We start from the raw sequence: 17,128 nt of genomic DNA on the forward strand, positions 1-17,128 counted from the left end.
TCCCCATTTAATGCTTGATACTTGTTTTCAGGAGGCAAGACCTATGCCTATCTTGAAGGCCTGGATTTTGGTGATGGATCGTGCCTTTAACACATGGTCAGCATGATCTATTTCCCCTCTGAGCCATGGCTTCTTTCCAAGAGAATGCTTCTTGTTATTGGGAGACATTAGATTACTCTTTAAATGCCTTTGAAAATAAGTGCACAAAACCTCTCTCCCTACGGCTGAATTAGCCTGCAGATTAGTTTTGCACATCAGCCAGCTACAAGCTCTGATAGAATGCATGAGTGTGAATGGATGGTATAGTGAGCTTTAGGTATGGTGGAAGCAATATTTAAAAGGTCTGGAAGATGAAGTCGTTATTCCATGAAAATAATAAAGATGATTTTTTTTTTTTTTTTTTTTTTTTTAGTGTACTTAGACCAGTATGAGCACCAGAATCACCAGGAGAACTGGTTAAAACTTAGATTTCTAGGCTCCACCCCCCAGAATTTCAGTGATTTTGTTTCTCTTCTTTAGAAAAAAGAAACATAGGAAAGAGTAAATATAAACAAATAATAAAATCAAAACTTAAAAGATAAGCCTGGCACAGTGGCTTATGCCTGTACATAGTCCCAGCTACTCTGGAAGCTCATGTAGGAGAGTCCCTTGAGCCTAGGAGTTTAAGGACAGCCTGCTCAACACAGTGAGACCCATCTCCAGAAAAAGAAGGGCCAGGAGGCAGATAAATATTAGACAGTATTTTTCTAAATACAGGAATTATTTTTATTTATATTTATTTTTATCACTTCCTTTCACTATGAAATATAGACTAGAGCATAAACCATGTACATATAGTGTAATACATTGTCATATAGAAATAAGAAAAGCACAGTGGTGCATACCCATAATCCCAGCAGCTTGAGAGGCTGAGGAAGGAGGATAGTGAGTTCAAAGCCAGCCTCAGCAACGTAGTTAGGCCCTAAGCAATTTAGCAAGACCCTGTCTCAAAATAAAATATAAAGAAGGGCTAAGAATTTGGGGCTCAGTGGGTAAGTACCCCTGGGTTCAATCCCTGCCACCAGAGGGGGAAAAAAAGAAAGAAAGAAAACATCACCAGCTCCCAGAAGTTCAAAATATGCCCCCGCCCTTTTATACTCCATCTCTCCTCACTGCAGGTGACCTCTGTTTTGACATTCATGATCATACTGATAGTACAATCAATATAGTTTTATCACCTACATATGTGTTTCTTTTAATTTTTTTTCCAGAGTATTTTTTGTTGTGGTAATATGCACACAACATAAACTTGACCAGTTCAGTGGTATCAAGTACATTCATATTTTTGCGCAGGTCTCTCTACCTGTATCTCTAGAACTTTTTATTTACATCTGTGTTTTGTTTGATTTTTTTTAACAGATGTTAACAAAAGTTAAAGAAATTGAATTACTTGGTATGTGTTCTTTGATGTCTACCTTCTTTACAACAATTTTTCTTCAGTTTTTTATTATAAAAATAAAAATTTTTTAAACATTCAGAAAGGTTGAAGAAATAGTGCAACCACCATGTGCTTTCTGCCTAGATTTAATAACTGTTGCCATATTTGCTTTTTTATAAATTCATTTTATTTTTTTCTCTGAATTATTCAAGTGTAACTTGTAGACCTCATGGCACGTTATCCTGTGTACTTCAGCATTCCTGTCTCCTATTAACCACAGTGCTATTTAGACAACCCAGAAAATTAACAGTAACTCCATAATATCTAATCTCCAGTCTATATGTGAATTCTCACTTGTCCCAGGAAAGTCTTTTATTGCTGGTTTTAATCTAGACAAGTCCCCTGCATTTGTTAACTATTGCCACCACAGCAAAGTACCATAAGGCTCGCCTCTTAAAACAGCGTAAACTTATTATCTCACAGCTTGTGTAGGTCAGAAATCTGGGTGGGCTCATTGGGGACATCTGCCAGGGTCTTAAAAGGCCACATTCCAGGTGTAGACAGGTGGATACTCTGGGGGCGGGGGGAATCCACTTCCAAACTCATTTGGGATATTGACTGAATTCATCTCTTCAGCATTTGTAGGGTGGCTCCCTGTGTCCCTGCCACTGTTGACCAGGGCTGGTCTTCGCTCCTGGAGGCTGCCTGCATATCTCCTCCAGCTTTCCACAGGGCCCTCCAGTAATACATTCATTCCCTCTTATGCTATAAATCTTTCTGACTCCAGTTAAAGAAAGATATCAACTTTTATAGGCACATTTGATTATTATGGGCTCACCTGGATAATTGAGTATACTCCCTATTTTAATTATAGCTGTAAAATCCTTTTTGCCATTTTATAATGGCGTGAAAGCTATACACATTCATTTGAAATGGTACTTTGAATTTTGAAATTTGCTCTCTTCCCAGGCTAGCAATATGCACTGTGATACTCTGTGTAGATGCTGGGTGGCTACAGCAAGCAAAAGTTCCCAGTCAGCTGTGATCACAAGAGAAAAGAGCTGATATGTGCAGTGTTGCTAAGCTGTGCTCTTTGGTGGTTTAGATGTATGCATTTGCATTTGATTTTTTTTTTTTTTTTAAAGGCAGGGCCTTGCTAAGTTGCCCAGGCTGGCCTTGGGCTTGTGATCCTCCTGCCTCACCCTCCTGAGGTGTGTGCCACCAGCTGGTACCACTGCCTCTCTTAAAGAATTATTCCATCCATCACTTTCTTTTTATGTTTAAAAGTAAGTTTTAGGGGGCTGAGATTGTGGCTCAGTGGTAGAGTGCTTGCCTAGCGTGTGTGAGGCACTGGGTTTGATCCTCAGCACCACATAAAAAATAAAATAAAGATATTGTGTCTATCTTTTAAAAAAAAAATCTTAAAAAAAAAGTAAGTTTTAGAAGTGGCTGATCATCTCCTGGCTCCTTCAGCTTTAAAATAGTAGTTAGAGGCCATTTCTAAATCCCACCCATCTTATCACCCAGAAACTAACATTGCTTTGCTAACAATGATGACCACCAACCACTAGGGCCAAGGCAGTGGCTGCAATGCTACAATGAGACTTTACCTACATGAGTTCCTGAATTTATGAGGCAGACAGCAGCTGTTGCCCAATGTGCCACCTTCTTCCCTAGACCACCTCAAGCTGCAACCACAACCGCCATGGTTCCTCGTTATTTCTCTTCTCCCGCATTTGCATTTTTGAATTATCATATTTTCAACTTTGGATAGATTTATTAGGACATAGCTCATTGTAAATCAAGAAGTATCTGTATATGTAGAACTCCCAAAACTCAACAAGAAAAACCTAAACAACCTTTTTCAAAAATGAGTCAAGAACTTGGATAGATGCTGCTCCAAAGATAAGATGTTCAGCATCACTGATCATTAAGAAACTGCAAATCAAAAACACAGTGAGATACTACCTCACTCCCATTAGGATGGCTACTATCAAAAATGAAACAAAACAGAAAATAATAAGTGTTGATGGGGACATGGAAATATTGGGATCCTTGTGCATTGTTGGTAGAATGTAAAATGATCCAGCTTCTGTTGAAAACAGTACAGCAGATCCTTCAAAAGTTAAAAATAGAATTCCAACAATTATCAGCAATTCCACTTCTGGGTATATCTCCCCAAAATTGAAATAAAGGTCTCAAAAAGATGTGTACACTAATGCTCTGTTGCATTATTCACAATAGCTAAAATGAGAGGTAACCCAAGTAACCATCAGTGGACGAATGGCTAAACAAAATGGCATATACATACAGTGAAGTATCATTCAGTTTTTAAAAGAAAGGGATACTGGCATAATGGTACATCATAGATTAAAATTGTAGACATTATGCTAGATGAAATAAGCCAGTCGCAGGAAGACAAATTGTATGATTCCATTCATATGAGGTACCTAGAGTGATCATATTCATAGAGATTGAAGGAAGAATGATGGTTGCCAGGAACTAGGGGGAGAGGGAAGTGGGGACTTACAATTTAATAGGCATGGAGTTTTAGTTTGCAAGATGGAAAGAATTCTGGAGATGGATGGTGGTGACAGTTGCACAATAATAAGAATGCACTCAATTCCACTGAACTGTACACTTTAAAGTGGTTAAGATAGTGAATTTTAAGTCATGTATATTTTACCAAATATTGGTAGGGGGACACTTTGGGCTGTGAAAATAAAAGCTGGAAAGCTGTTTCCTATGCAGAAAGGATAAAACTTGCTCAAGGACATAATATTTCAAAGTCCATAAAAAGCTGCTAACTCCATAAGATTGTTTAAGGTGCTCCGACTCAGCCCCCTTTCTCTTCTTCATATTCTTGTTGCCCTCCCTCTCCCCTCATTCTTCCATTTTGCCTACTTTGACTTTTATAATTTCTCTCAAAGATATAGTCATTTGTATATGTTCATTTTTCTATCTATTTTTCTGTTTTATATTAATTTCATAACCAGGAATCTTGCTAACCCCTTACTAATTCCAATGTCTTTTGCAGATTCTTGACAGTTTTCTGAGTCCATTAATACAGATTTCTCTTCATTTTTTTAGGTCCTAAATTTTTGTTACCAATGTTTGAAAAAAAAATCCAGTCTTTTATTATTATATGATTTCAGTTTGGATAGATACTCTTCATCAAGTTGAGATAGTTCCCTCTGTCTGATTTTCTGAGTTTTTAATCATGAACGGGTGTTGAATTTTGTCAGATGCTTTTTCTGCATCAAATGAATTGATTTTTCTTTAGCCTCCTGAGATGGTAGATTGATTTTGAATACTGATATAACCTTTCATCTGTAGTATAAGCCCCACTTGGCCAGGGTATATAAATACTACAGTTTGCTCAATTCTATTCGCTAATATTTTGTTGAGAATTTTGCATCTGTATTCACAAGGGGTATTGGTCTATAGTTTTTGGTTCTTGGGATGTCTGTCTGGTTTTGATATTAGGGTAATACTGGCTTCAGAACAACTTGGGAGGTGTTCCGACTTCTATTTTCCAGAAGAGAATATAAAGATTAAGAGTTAATTCTTATAAACATTGGGTAAAATTCTCCAGTGAAATCATCTGGTCCCAGGAATTTGTTTTTCTAGAGGTTCTTAATTATGACTTCAATTTCCTTAGTAGCTATAGGCTATTCCAATTATTTGTTTCATATTGGGTGAACTGTGGTATTCTATGCTCCTTGAGGAATTGGTCTGTTTCATCTTAGATGTCAGATTCATGAAGGTAGAGTTGCTAGTGGTATTCTGTTTTCTTTTGATGTCTATGGAGTCTAGTTGTCTTATTCCTGATATTAGTAATTTGTAGCTTCTGTTTTTCTTTTCCCTTTTTCTTTGTTAATTTTATTGATCCCTTCAAAGAATAAATCTTCTTGTTTGATCAATTTTCCTATTGTTTTTCTATTTTCAATTTCATTGATAACCACTTTCTTATATTTTCTCCCTTGTTTACTTTGAGTCGATTTTGTTCTTAATTCGGTCACTGATTTGAGACTTCTAACATAAGCACTGCTTTAGCTGGGTCCCACAGAATTTTATCTTTTTTATTTTAATTCCCATTTCATTAACTATGTTGAAACTTCCTCTTTGACTCATGGATTCTTCTGATATGTGTTTAGTTTCCAAATATTTGGTATTAGGGTAATACCAAATATTACCTGATCTTAATTTCTTGCTTGATTCCACTATGAGAATCAGAGAATATAATGTGTATGATTTCAAGGTGTTTTTTGAGTTTGGGTTTTTTTTTTGCACAGGGATTGAACCCAGAGGCACTTAACCACTGAGTCATATCCCCAGCCCTTTTTATTTTATTATTATTATTTTTAAATTTTATTTTTTTTTAGAAACAGGTCTTCCTATGTTGCTCAGTGCCTTGCTAAGTTGCTGAGTCTGGCTTTGAACTTCGATCCTCCTGCTTCAGCCTCCTGCACTGCTGTGATTACAAGCGAGCACCACCACAACTGGCTATGATTTCTGTACCTGAGGTTTGTTTTATGGCCAGGGATATGGTTTGTTGTGGTACCTGACTTGAGAACAACTTGTATCCTGCTATTGCTGGGTGTCTTGTTCTCTAAATGATCAGTTAGATCTTATTGGGTGATGATGAACTCTTCTGTTTCCTGTCTAGTTAGGTTCTATTGAGAGAACTGTTGAAGTCTTCACTGTAACTGTGGACTTGTCCATTTCTCCTCTCAGTTTTATACTTCTTGCTTCACATAGGATTGCTCTGTCTTCTTGCTGATTAATCTTTTCATCATGGCATGATGCCCTTCTGTCACTGGTTTTGCTCTGAAGTCTGTTTACCATATTTTACTGCGAAGTGCATTTTTCTTTGAACATACATGCAGCATACTTTATGATATGCTAATATAACCCCTCCCCTTAGTCTTCTTTATCTTACATTAATATAAACACTCTTTCTTTTGATTAGTTTTTGCATGGCTTTCTTTTTTCAACCTTTTAGTTTCAGTCTGCCTATATCATTGTATTTGAAGTGGATTTCTCATAAACAGAATATCCTAGCATGCACAAGGCCCTGAATTCAGTCCTCAGCCCTGGGGAGAAAAAAAAAAGGAAGAAAAAAGTCCAAAAAAAAAATAAAATATGCAGAATATGAGCAGGGCTTTTTTTTTTTAATCCATTTTGCCACTCTGTCTTTTAATGGGTATATGTAGACCATTTATATTCATTATAATTAAGTCTACGTTGGTACAGTGCTTGCCTCCAATGCACAAGGCCCTGGGTTCAATCCCCAGCACCACAAACAAACAAAAAAACAACCCGGAAATAATGGCTGAAATATTCTCAATGTGGCACAATAACATAAAGGGACAGATTCAAGAAGTCAAGTGAATCCTAAGCCAGATAAGTCTAGCTTAAGTCTAGCATTTAATTTATTTTCTAGGTTTTTGTTATTGTTGTTGTTGTTTTTATTTTTCTGTCTTTCTATGGTTATTTGAATTTCTTTTCTAGAATTTTATCCTGACTTAGCTGAAGTGCTTTGTGTATCTCATTGTATCAGCTTTTTAGTGACTGCTTAGGTATTGCATGTATTTACGGTATCACAGTCTACTGGTAGGACCACTTTACTACTTCAATTGAAATGTAGAAACTTTGCTTTCCTTTACATACCCTTCCTTAATCTTCCCCTTGGGTATTATAATATTTTAAATGTACCTTTAGAATCACCTGCAGCAGCATTATAATCTTTGCTTTGGCCATCAAATATAGTTCAGAAAACTCAAGAGAAACAAATTTTATTTATATACCCACATTATAGTTTCTCTCCTTCTTCATTTCTGGTGTTCTTAGTTCCTTCTTTTATAACATTCTAAATAGAGGACTTTCTTCAGCCGTTCTTTTAGGGTAGGTCTGCTCATGGCAGAGTCTGTTTTTCTTTGTTTTAAAATATCTTGATTTCTCCTTCATTCCTGAAGAATATTTTCATGGAGGACAATTCTGGATGGGCAGTTCTTTTCTTTCAGCACTTGAGAAATAGTGTGCCACTTCTTTCTGGCCTCTGTGGTTTCTGATGACCAATCTGTCTTTTGAATTGTTTTCTCCCTAAAGGTGATACATTATTTATGTCTGGCTGCTTTGAAGGTATTTTTTTCTTTGTCTTAATTTTCAGAAGTTTGATTATGGTGTGTTTTGGAGTGGGTTTCTTTAGGTTTATCTGGTTTAGGATTCACTTGGCTTCTTGAATTTGTCACTTTTATACTTCTAAGATATAATGGCACAAGATAAACATTCCCATTCCAAAAGAGAGGATTAAGGGAATAGAAGGGAAGAATCAGACCAAGGCAGATATGAAAACCAGCAGGGCAAACCCTAAACTCTCTAGCTCCTAAGCCAACACCTGGGGCACACTATGGCAGGAAGTGGGTTTCCAGGGGCTTGGGCAGCCCATCCCTATGGCTCTGCTGGTTGCAGCCCACATGATCTCTCTCTTGGGCAGGTTTTGAGGCTGCCTTCAGCTTCCCTCAGCAAGCAGTCCACATTCCTAGCATCTCTTCCTTCCTGGGGTCTCTATTGCAGCTTAAGCTTCACTCTTAACATTCTACACATCGCCCTATTGGGAGCTGCTTGCAGGGATGCTGATGGCTGCCATAGACTGCCTGGCCTCCCAGGCTTTCCTCTGAAATCTTGGTGGAAGCCTCTTGCATTCTGCATGCCTGCAAAACCAGCATCACGTGGCTGACACTGGGGTCTGCTACCGTTGCCAAATGTACCTGGTCCCACTCAAACCACAGCTGCAGCAGCCCCTCTATGCTTGAGTAGCTGAAGAAGGGAAGAAGTATCCCCAGGTGCTTTGGGGCATATGGGGCATTCCCAGGGATCCCTTCTCAAATGACTATGACCTGGAAAGTCTTTGAAACAAATTTGGTTTTCCACCTTTGAACCTGCAGTGGGTGTGGTCTTGCTGATCCCTGAGAAGACCTCCAGGGATTTTTCCTGCCCCTGTTGTTCCTTAAACATCCTTGTTCCTAAGCCTCAGTTTTTAAAATTTTTTTTAAAGCCTTATTATTGTTAAGCTTCATTAAGGCATCTCCTTTGAATATGTAAACCTTGTGCCCCTCCCCCATTCCCCTTTCTTTCTTTTCTTTTTTTTGCACTCATTGGTGCTTCTAGAGTATTGGCTTCATTAGCTATAATTCTGGGACTTATGGGGCATTTAAAAAAATTATGGAATTCAACACTGTCATTCCCTGGATTCTAAGATCCCTAACCATTCTTCCTTCTCTTTACCTTTTAGGGTGTTATGTTTATTCATACTTAGTGTATGTGTACACACGCACAATACATGTGTGTATTCGTGCACACACGCCCACAAGCATGTGTAGATACTAAGCATAGCTAATAACTCTGGACAAATATAGCCTAGAGTTTTTGATTGTATTTGGTAGCAAGAACAGTGAAAAATACAGCTATTCCATCTTCCCAGAAGCAGAAGAAGGTATGGGCAGTTCTAAAATTCCACCCCCTACCACCTCCTGGGAGATTCTGATCTAGGCTTCCCCACTCCTGGCTTGTCCCTTAAAAATCACTGGGCTAGCAAAATGATTTTCTAAGTTTCTGGTTTTATTTTTTGGTCTGCGTCTCATGAAATCTTTAAGCCATAGCCAGTTTCTACTGCTCATTGCTTAATGGAGCTTGCAGACAGCCGAACAGCTCCTTTTGGGTTCTGCTGTCACTGTTTGCTTCCATGGGATTGATGGATTGGTATTTCCTCTTCCTCTGAATCCATGTCCATATCTAACAAGTAGTCCTCATATTACTCGGGAAACCTAGAGGACAGGCCTCATGAAAACATCTTTTAGATGATTCTGTCCTGTCGATGCTGAAATTTTTAAGGATGTTGCAAATTACAACTAATGCTCTTATCCTTCTAGAAAAATGGAGCAATTATAAAGAGCTCATGTTGCTTGGGCAGCTGAAATACTGGCATCTGCCCAACTAGACCGATAATAAATTACAACTCAAACCAATTAATCTCATCTGTAGCTTAATGGAAGGGTGTTTTGTTCCCAAATGTCTAGTTAGAAAAGCTGTCTGTATTGTTAAGCTTCCTTGATGAGATTCTTGTCAGCTGGCAAAGAACAATTACCAAGAAATTCAACAAATTGCTGCTCATCTGACTATGGATATTCCATAGAATCTCATGTAGTGTGCGTGGGATCACTTTCAGGTCACCATAAAAATGATCATATTCAAAATATTGATCAAAAAAAAATACCAGAAAAAAAGGGTTCTCTGATCAAGCCACTTTCAGTAAGAAAGACAGTATCTTTAAACTACAAAGATCATGATTGCCCTGCCATTAACACTCGCTCTAAATTGGCCTCAAGAGCCTGTGGAACACGAACCTTTCAAATTACGTAAGAATTTCGCTTGTAGTCCTAGATTTGAAAAGCAAGACCTTTAAGAATAAAATGCAGACTCTATAAAAGCACAGTGTCTAGCACTTGTCATTTGCACTTTTCTTTAAATGCTCATTTTCAGTCTAAAGTTGGTCCTGAGTAGAGGAACATAATGGCATAAAAATGAGCTCCTAGACAAATGTTAGGTTCAAGATTAATTAACTACCCTGATCTTAACACTTGTTCCCTCGGTTCTGCAAAGAGGGGAACAAGGAAGGTAAGAGGGGCCAGAGGCAGAACCTTGGCGAAAATGGAACCTGAAAAAAGAGAAAAAGAAGAAGAGGCCAGACAGTGAGGCTGAGAGCGCCTGGCCGCAGGACACCCGGGGATTCATAGTTCAGAAAGGAGGAGGGGGTGGCCAGGTGTTCTAGGCTGGGGACCCTGGCTGTAAATGACAAGGAAAGATACAAATGAGACAGAATGCCTCAGGACCTGGAGAGGTGGGAGGGTCCAGGGCCCAGAGTGCTGGTGGGGTGCAGGTGTGCAGTAGATTGCTTGTCTTTTCCCTCAGAAAGAAATGGGAAGGAATGGGATGGGTGGGGGATGAAAATGCTGAGGGACTTTGCTGGAGAGTGGTGAGACTGCAAAGGCCTACTGTGGGTGGCTGATCTGCTCAGTAATGGAGGAAGCTCATCTTCATGTGCCTAGTTGAAATTCAATTAGTCTGTGGAAGGACTCTGAGCGAATGAACATGCAAAGCCTTGAGTTGGGTAGAAAATCTCTTTCAGTTCTCTGCATCACCGTTTTCTGGGCAGCAGATCCTTGGTGGTGTTCTCTCATTGGTGTCCTAAGTGGGGGAGGACATACAATGCTACACCAGTATGACACCAAGGCATTGAGACCTGCTCTAACTGCACCCTCCTTCTGAAAGGCCATCGTTTTTTTGGTGGTGTGGAAATTGTTAACGGAGATAAATGTGATTCTCTCATTTTCCTTTGGAGTTTTGAAGGTTTTTGTTTTGTTTTGTTGTTTTGTTTGCAGAACTAGAGATTGAAGCCAGGGGCACTCTACCACTGAGCCACATCCCTAGCCCTTTATATTTTGCATTTTGAGACAGGGTCTTTTTATGTTGCTGAGGCTGGCCTTGAACTTGTGGTCCTCCTGCCTCGGCCTCTTGAGCTTCTGGGATTATAAGCCTGCACCACAGTGCTGGGCTCAAGTTTTAGATATTCTGCACCCAGGTTTCCTCAAGCACTGTGACTGAGTGTGAATTGAGATGGCATTTCTTATGTGAACCTATATTTGACAGTCTTCAGTGTTCCAAGAACAATGGCACTCTTGTTTAGAAAGCCTATTATAGTTAAGAAATATAAATCCTGAAATCCTGTCTCTAGGATTTCATTTTACTTTTTAAAATGTGGTGACTCTTGGTCACCTAAATTAACCTTAATTAATTAATTAAAAATTTTTTGCTTTAATGAACATCTACTATGCACCTAAAGGGGCTACCAGTGTTGGAAAGGCGGGCCAACCCTCTTCAGATCCCTTGATCCTTACAGCAGTTATAGTATCTTGGTTTTCAAATGAGGAAAGAGAGGCCCAGAGAGACAAGTCATTTTTTGGAATAGCGGGTGAGTCCCTGGCAGAGCCAGTGTGCAGGCCCAGCCCTTCAGCCTGCCCACCCTTCCTTCCCAGTGTGCAGGCCCAGCCCTTCACCTGCCCATTGGAGCTGACAGCCTGTTTGAGAAGGTGAACAAGATTTGGGGGCTTAAATGACACAGCCAAATGGTCTGTTTTAGGTCCTAAATGAGGAAAAGATAGTTGGCATTTAAGACCCAGCTCAGTTGGGCAGGAACCTGGAGTACCAGGTCTCCTGTCATGTTTTTGTACCCTGGGCAGCAAACTGATTCTGCCCCACATATTCTCTTATCCTTCCCACGATTTTGTCTATTTATTGGCCCCTCTTACTAATGTATCAGTATATCGATTCAAGCTAAATTGTAACTTAAATTTAGTAGCTTAAAATAATAAGCATTTATTATGTCACAGTCTCTGCAGACTGTGAATGCAGCGAGGCCTACCCGGGGCCTCCAGCACAGGTCCCTCACAGGGCTGCTGTCAAGGCTGAGGCTGAGGCTGAGGCTGAGGACTTGTGGGAAAGCTTGGCTTGGGTAGGATCTGCCTCCAGGCTTGTTGCATGGTTTTCAGCAGCTGACTGAGAGCTGGCTCCTTGCTGGCCTGTTGGCTGGAGGCCTCTCTTAGTTCCTTGCCACATAAGCATCTCCCTAGGGCAGCTCATGACAGCTAACTTTCTTCAGAATAAGAGAAAAAGAGAAAGGCCCAGATAGAAACCTCAGGAGGGGCTCATTCTGATTGGAAGCCAGGGCTGTGGGAGCTGTCTACTCTTACTCTCTGGGTCCCTCTTCTGCCTGAGGATCATTTAGGAGCATATGAGTGAGGAACTAACCATCTTCTCACTTCCTCTTCTCTGGAAGCCCCAGGCCAGGCTTCTCTTCCAGGAAGAGAAATGAGCTGTCAGAAGGTGCAGCCTTTTAAACAGCTAGTCACTGAGTACAGGTAGTTGCCTAGTAAAATTTGTGTATCTGTTGCCATGAAGGTGGGCTTAAAGTGGTTTTTCTTATTTGTAGACTTGGTTTTCTTATTATATCCATTTTCTGAAAACAGGGTAGGACCTAAGAGAATCTGAGTTAGGATGGGGTTGAGCCGCACAGGGAGGGTGTGGATCAAGGGCAGGCTTATAGAGAGACCCTTAGCACAGAGTCCCGGGACCCTGGTGGAAATGCCACAGGGATTGAACAGTGCCCTTAGCTCCTGTTGAGCTGGACTCTGCTTTCAGAATCCCTCCTCTTCAGAATTGAAGAACCGGGGACGGGATAAAAGCCAAGCTCATCACCACATGTCTCCTTTTGATCTGTGGCAATAGAGAACAGATGACAAGAATGCACATTACCAAAGATCACTTTTTAAGAAAAGTCTGTGAGTATCTTTCTCCTGTTTCCAAGATTCATTGTTTTGATGGCAGGAGGCTCACAGGGAGGAGAGGGGGAGGCAGTCTCATCACTGGGAACAGTGATGCATGGTGGCTGCTCAGCTTTCTAACTGTGCTTATTTTCCAGTGCACAGGGCCACCAAATGACTGGCTTGATAAACATGTTGCGTCAGGTTTTTGTTTGTTCTTTTAGATCCCTGATTGTGAGGTGGCGATACCTTCCTAATGCATGATGGCCTTGAGTGGTTTGGGCTGTTCTGTGATCTGGGACCAATCACTATCGAAGATACAAGTGGACCAGGAAACAAGGACCCAACTAAATCTTGCAAGAGCATAAGAGGGTGGGGGCAGAAGTGATCTCGCAGCCTACATGCAGTGGGTCACCATCAGAGCTGCCTGGGAGCAGCGTGGGCCGCGTGCTTTGGTCTTTGCTCATAAACACCATCTCTTTTTTACTGAGGAAGCCAGTGCCTGGTAAGGGGTAGTAAGCTGTTTTTCTCCCTCTTGCCTGGCCCCAGGAGCCTCACGGTTATATCAACCCTCCTTTGGGTGGTGTGGGGCCGCACCAGCCTCACCCTGTCATAACACATTCTGACTCATGTCAAGAGGATGGCACCCCTTAGTCCCTCCCACGTGCCCAGCCTGGGCTTTATATCCGTTATTGCATTCTATACCACCTCTGTTTTCTAGACCGTGTGGCATGGCCACCAAGCTAGTGATAATGCAAAGACTTGAACCCAAGTCACATGACTCCAGAGTGGATGTCTTTCCCCAGGATCATGTTCTTCCAGATACTTCCAGGTTGAAGAGATCCCACCTGGGTACTCAGACAGTGGCCTGGAGGGATTCCTCCTCACAGAGCAAGTGTTGTTTTTATCAGGGATGGAAGTAGGCTCTGTGGCTGAGCCTTCCTGGACTTTGTCATTGTCATATCACTGTGCCACAGGAACTACTGGCCAGGCTGGCTTAGTTATTAAATTATGGGAGCAGTGATGCATGGTGGCTGCTCAGCTTTCTAACTGTGCTTATTTTCCAGTGCACAGGGCCACCAAATGACTGGCTTGATAAACATGGTACATCGGGTTTTTTCTTTGTTCTCTTCAATCTCTGATAGATGACCTAAATATTTGGGCCACTGAGGTGTGGGCAGCCAGGTAGGTGTCTGTTCAAAGAGCATGCATTGAGCCTCTCGTGTTCTGAGAGAGCTCACTTTCTGTGTTGGGCTCTGTATTTGCCTATAAATATGCAAAATATTTTTAATGCTAAAACCAGATATCGTAGGATGTAAAATTGCAGTGTGGAGGAATCATTTTAGTTGAGATCCCAGATGCGTAAATTGAGTCTCTTGGCAGCTAGATTGCACTTTCTAGAGCTCAGGAGGATATAAAGCTGACACCTTGATAGAAATCTATGTGAAGTGTGGCTGAATCGCAATTGCTTTTACAGCCATAGGTTTGAATTACCTGACTTTTCGTATTAAAAACAATGGTACCTTTACATAGATGTGGGCTTATTTGAAAGCAGGAAAAAGGAAAGTTCAGGAATGGAAAGAGGTTTTGGAACACAGTGAACAGCCCTGGTCTTTTTTTGTAGCCTCACCAAGAAATCTTACCAAGTTGGTGCCGTAGACACAGCTTGTAGACAGAAGTGGGCAATAGGGAGCCCCCGCCCCAGACACAGAACTCCCCCTTGGGGATGCAGACAGGGTTGGGTTTGAACATATGGGTATGGTGCTGGATTGTGTTTTTTTCTTTAATTTCTAGTTATAGATGAACACAATAATCTTTATTTTCTTTACTTATTTTTATATGGTGCTGAGGATCAAGCCCAGTGCCTCACATGTATGAAGCAAGCGTTCTGCCACTGAGCCACAACCCCAGCCCGGTGCTGGATTTTTATGGATGATCTTTTTCTTCTTTTTTTTCTGGTTAAATGGATGATCTTTAAACAGTTCAACAACTGTTTCATGGGAGGGATAAACTGTCGTATCAAGAGAAACCATATGCCTCTCTCACTTCAAAATAGAAAATTTATTACATGAATCTATTATGTGAAATTTTCCAAGTCAGACCACTACTTGGAGGCATATTAAATGATTTAAAATCTAGATGGTAAAATCAGCCGCTCATTCTCAGCGAACAGCATTATGCATGCATAATAGAGCTTCAGAATTGTATCCATCTGCATCTCCAGCCCTGACTGTCTGTCTCTGCTTGGTGTGTGACTCGGAGGAGGGCTGGTGGTGGCATCGTGTAGCATTTCCGTGTGCATTACAAGTCGTGCTCAAAGAAATAGGACCACATCTAATGGAGAGGCGTACTAAGTTAACTGACTCCATATTTCCACTTTGCCCAATGATACTTTATCCTTTGATCACTTTTTTATGAAATGCCCACCAGAGAGTTGCCTGGTTAATTCCCCTTTAATCTGCCTGTAGTTTCAGAATCAAATGGAAATAGTTTAAACCCTTAGATCAAGATTTCTCCACTGTGGCACTATTAACATTGCAGCTGGTTAATTTTTTTGTTCTGGAAATTGTCTTGTGCATTACAGATTTTTTATAGCATCTCTGGTTTCTACCCACTACATGATGGATAGCACATGTATGTACACACACACGTGCACGCGAGCGCATGCACACACACACACAAAATTGTGACAAAGAAATGTTCCCTGGGAAGGACTGTGAACATCTCTGTGGGCACTAAAACCCCCAGTAAACTCTTGTCTATGGAACTGGGTTTGAATAAGTAGTTCCTAGTGAAAATATGAAGAGGGTCTCAATTTCTAGCCAGTTGGGTAAAATAAAATCTTTTAAGCAATTTAATTCAGAAGGATGTCTTCAAGATAAAGTGTTAGAAGTCTAAAAATAACTTTTTGTTTTGTTTTAATGAGCATTTAAGAGAAAGTTCCAGAAGGGCTGTATAACTCAGAAACTGTGTCTCTGAGCAGTGTCTATCCCTGACCATGTCCCCAGCCTTCCTAATTAGACAACAGCCTGATTCATATAATGTAATACCTGGAAAATAATGAATCTACAGGAGCCACCAGGCCCCAGTTACATGTAGAAACACAAAATTTGTTTTGAAATAAGGACTATGTAAAAGTGGGGAAATATTCCTCTTGAATTTTGTGATTGTTTTCCAAATGAGCTTATATTCATGGTCCCCAATGTATGTTTATGCTGACAGAACTGTAATATCTTTTCCTACAGTATAATTCACCTTTTAATTGATGGGTGGGGTGGGGAAGGGATGTACAAAAGATTTAAAGTTGTTTGTCACCATTGAACATGACTTAGGAAAGGGAGGAGGCGTGTCCACAACATCTCTCCTTCATGAACAAATGGCTATGTCCCGTACTTTATGAATTAGAGGAAATACTATAGGCTGATAGCTATTTTTGCAATTTAATTGTTTTCAAAACCAAATAGCAAGGGTGAAGCATACATTGCAGGGGAATGCTTACAAAGGCCTTTACGTGATTTTTTTTCCACATTGACAGGAAATAACTACATGTTCGCCAGAGTACTACAAGTGGACTCAGTACCTGTTTATTAAACTCTATGAAGCTGGACTGGCTTATCAAAAGGAGGTAAGTTAAAGTTAGCTGCAGTTGGAAAATTTTACAATTGTTCTCCTTGTCCTTGAAATACATCATTTTTATGTAAGAAGAATAAACCTTGTTTGCACAGTAGCAGTGAAAATGGATACTACTTCAAGTTCATGGGATCAATTGCAGCAGACCCAGAAAGTGACTACTGCCTTGCCCAGTTTAGTGCCTCCAACACCGGGTCTGGATGTCTTTCACCCTTGACTTCCTAACACATGACACAGTGTCTGGTACTTGTGATGAGATCAAAGGGAGAGAGCATAGGAGGAAATGCAGGCTTCTTAGCTCTGTTTCCTCTCCTAGCTTTTGTGACCAGTTGGGCAACAGAATCTCCAGGAAACATGGTTTCCCATCTGTTCAATGGGAGTGCTAATTTTCTTGGGAAAATTAGAGGTACTCTTTATTTTATTTGCAGTGCTGGGATAGAACCCAGGGCCTCATGCATGCTGAGCAAGTGCTCTAACTCTGAGCTATAGCCCTAGCCCTAGAGGCACTATTTACTGAACAGCTGCCAGGCTGGAGGTGTAGCTGAGTGGTAAAGCACATGCTTAGCATGCATGAGGCCCTGGGTTCAATTGCCAGTACCACCTGCTAGACAGAAATCCCAGTACCTACACGGAAATGGACATGCATGTTATGGCAGGGAGCTCGATAAGTAGATAAAGCTTGGAATGGTGGGAAACAAGA

General features: G+C 40.7%; 1 protein-coding gene and 1 non-coding gene across 5 annotated transcripts in view; both read left to right on the forward strand.

The window, feature by feature from the left end:
* The window catches only part of Lars2 (leucyl-tRNA synthetase 2, mitochondrial), a 139,642-nt gene that overhangs the window by 38,262 nt on the left and 84,252 nt on the right, over positions 1-17,128 (forward strand). For all 4 annotated transcript variants that reach the window (XM_077796292.1, XM_026389918.2, XM_077796294.1 and 1 more), the window contains one exon: positions 16,334-16,423. In XM_077796292.1, the coding sequence (XP_077652418.1) occupies positions 16,334-16,423 (90 nt within the window). The remainder of the gene's footprint in view (positions 1-16,333; positions 16,424-17,128) is intronic.
* Trnaa-agc (transfer RNA alanine (anticodon AGC)) lies at positions 16,960-17,031 on the forward strand. Its single transcript has one exon. It is a non-coding gene; the product is annotated as a tRNA-Ala (tRNA).

This window comes from Urocitellus parryii, chromosome 3 (genome assembly GCF_045843805.1).
Source record: "Urocitellus parryii isolate mUroPar1 chromosome 3, mUroPar1.hap1, whole genome shotgun sequence".
In the NCBI taxonomy this organism is placed as follows: Eukaryota; Metazoa; Chordata; class Mammalia; order Rodentia; family Sciuridae; genus Urocitellus; species Urocitellus parryii.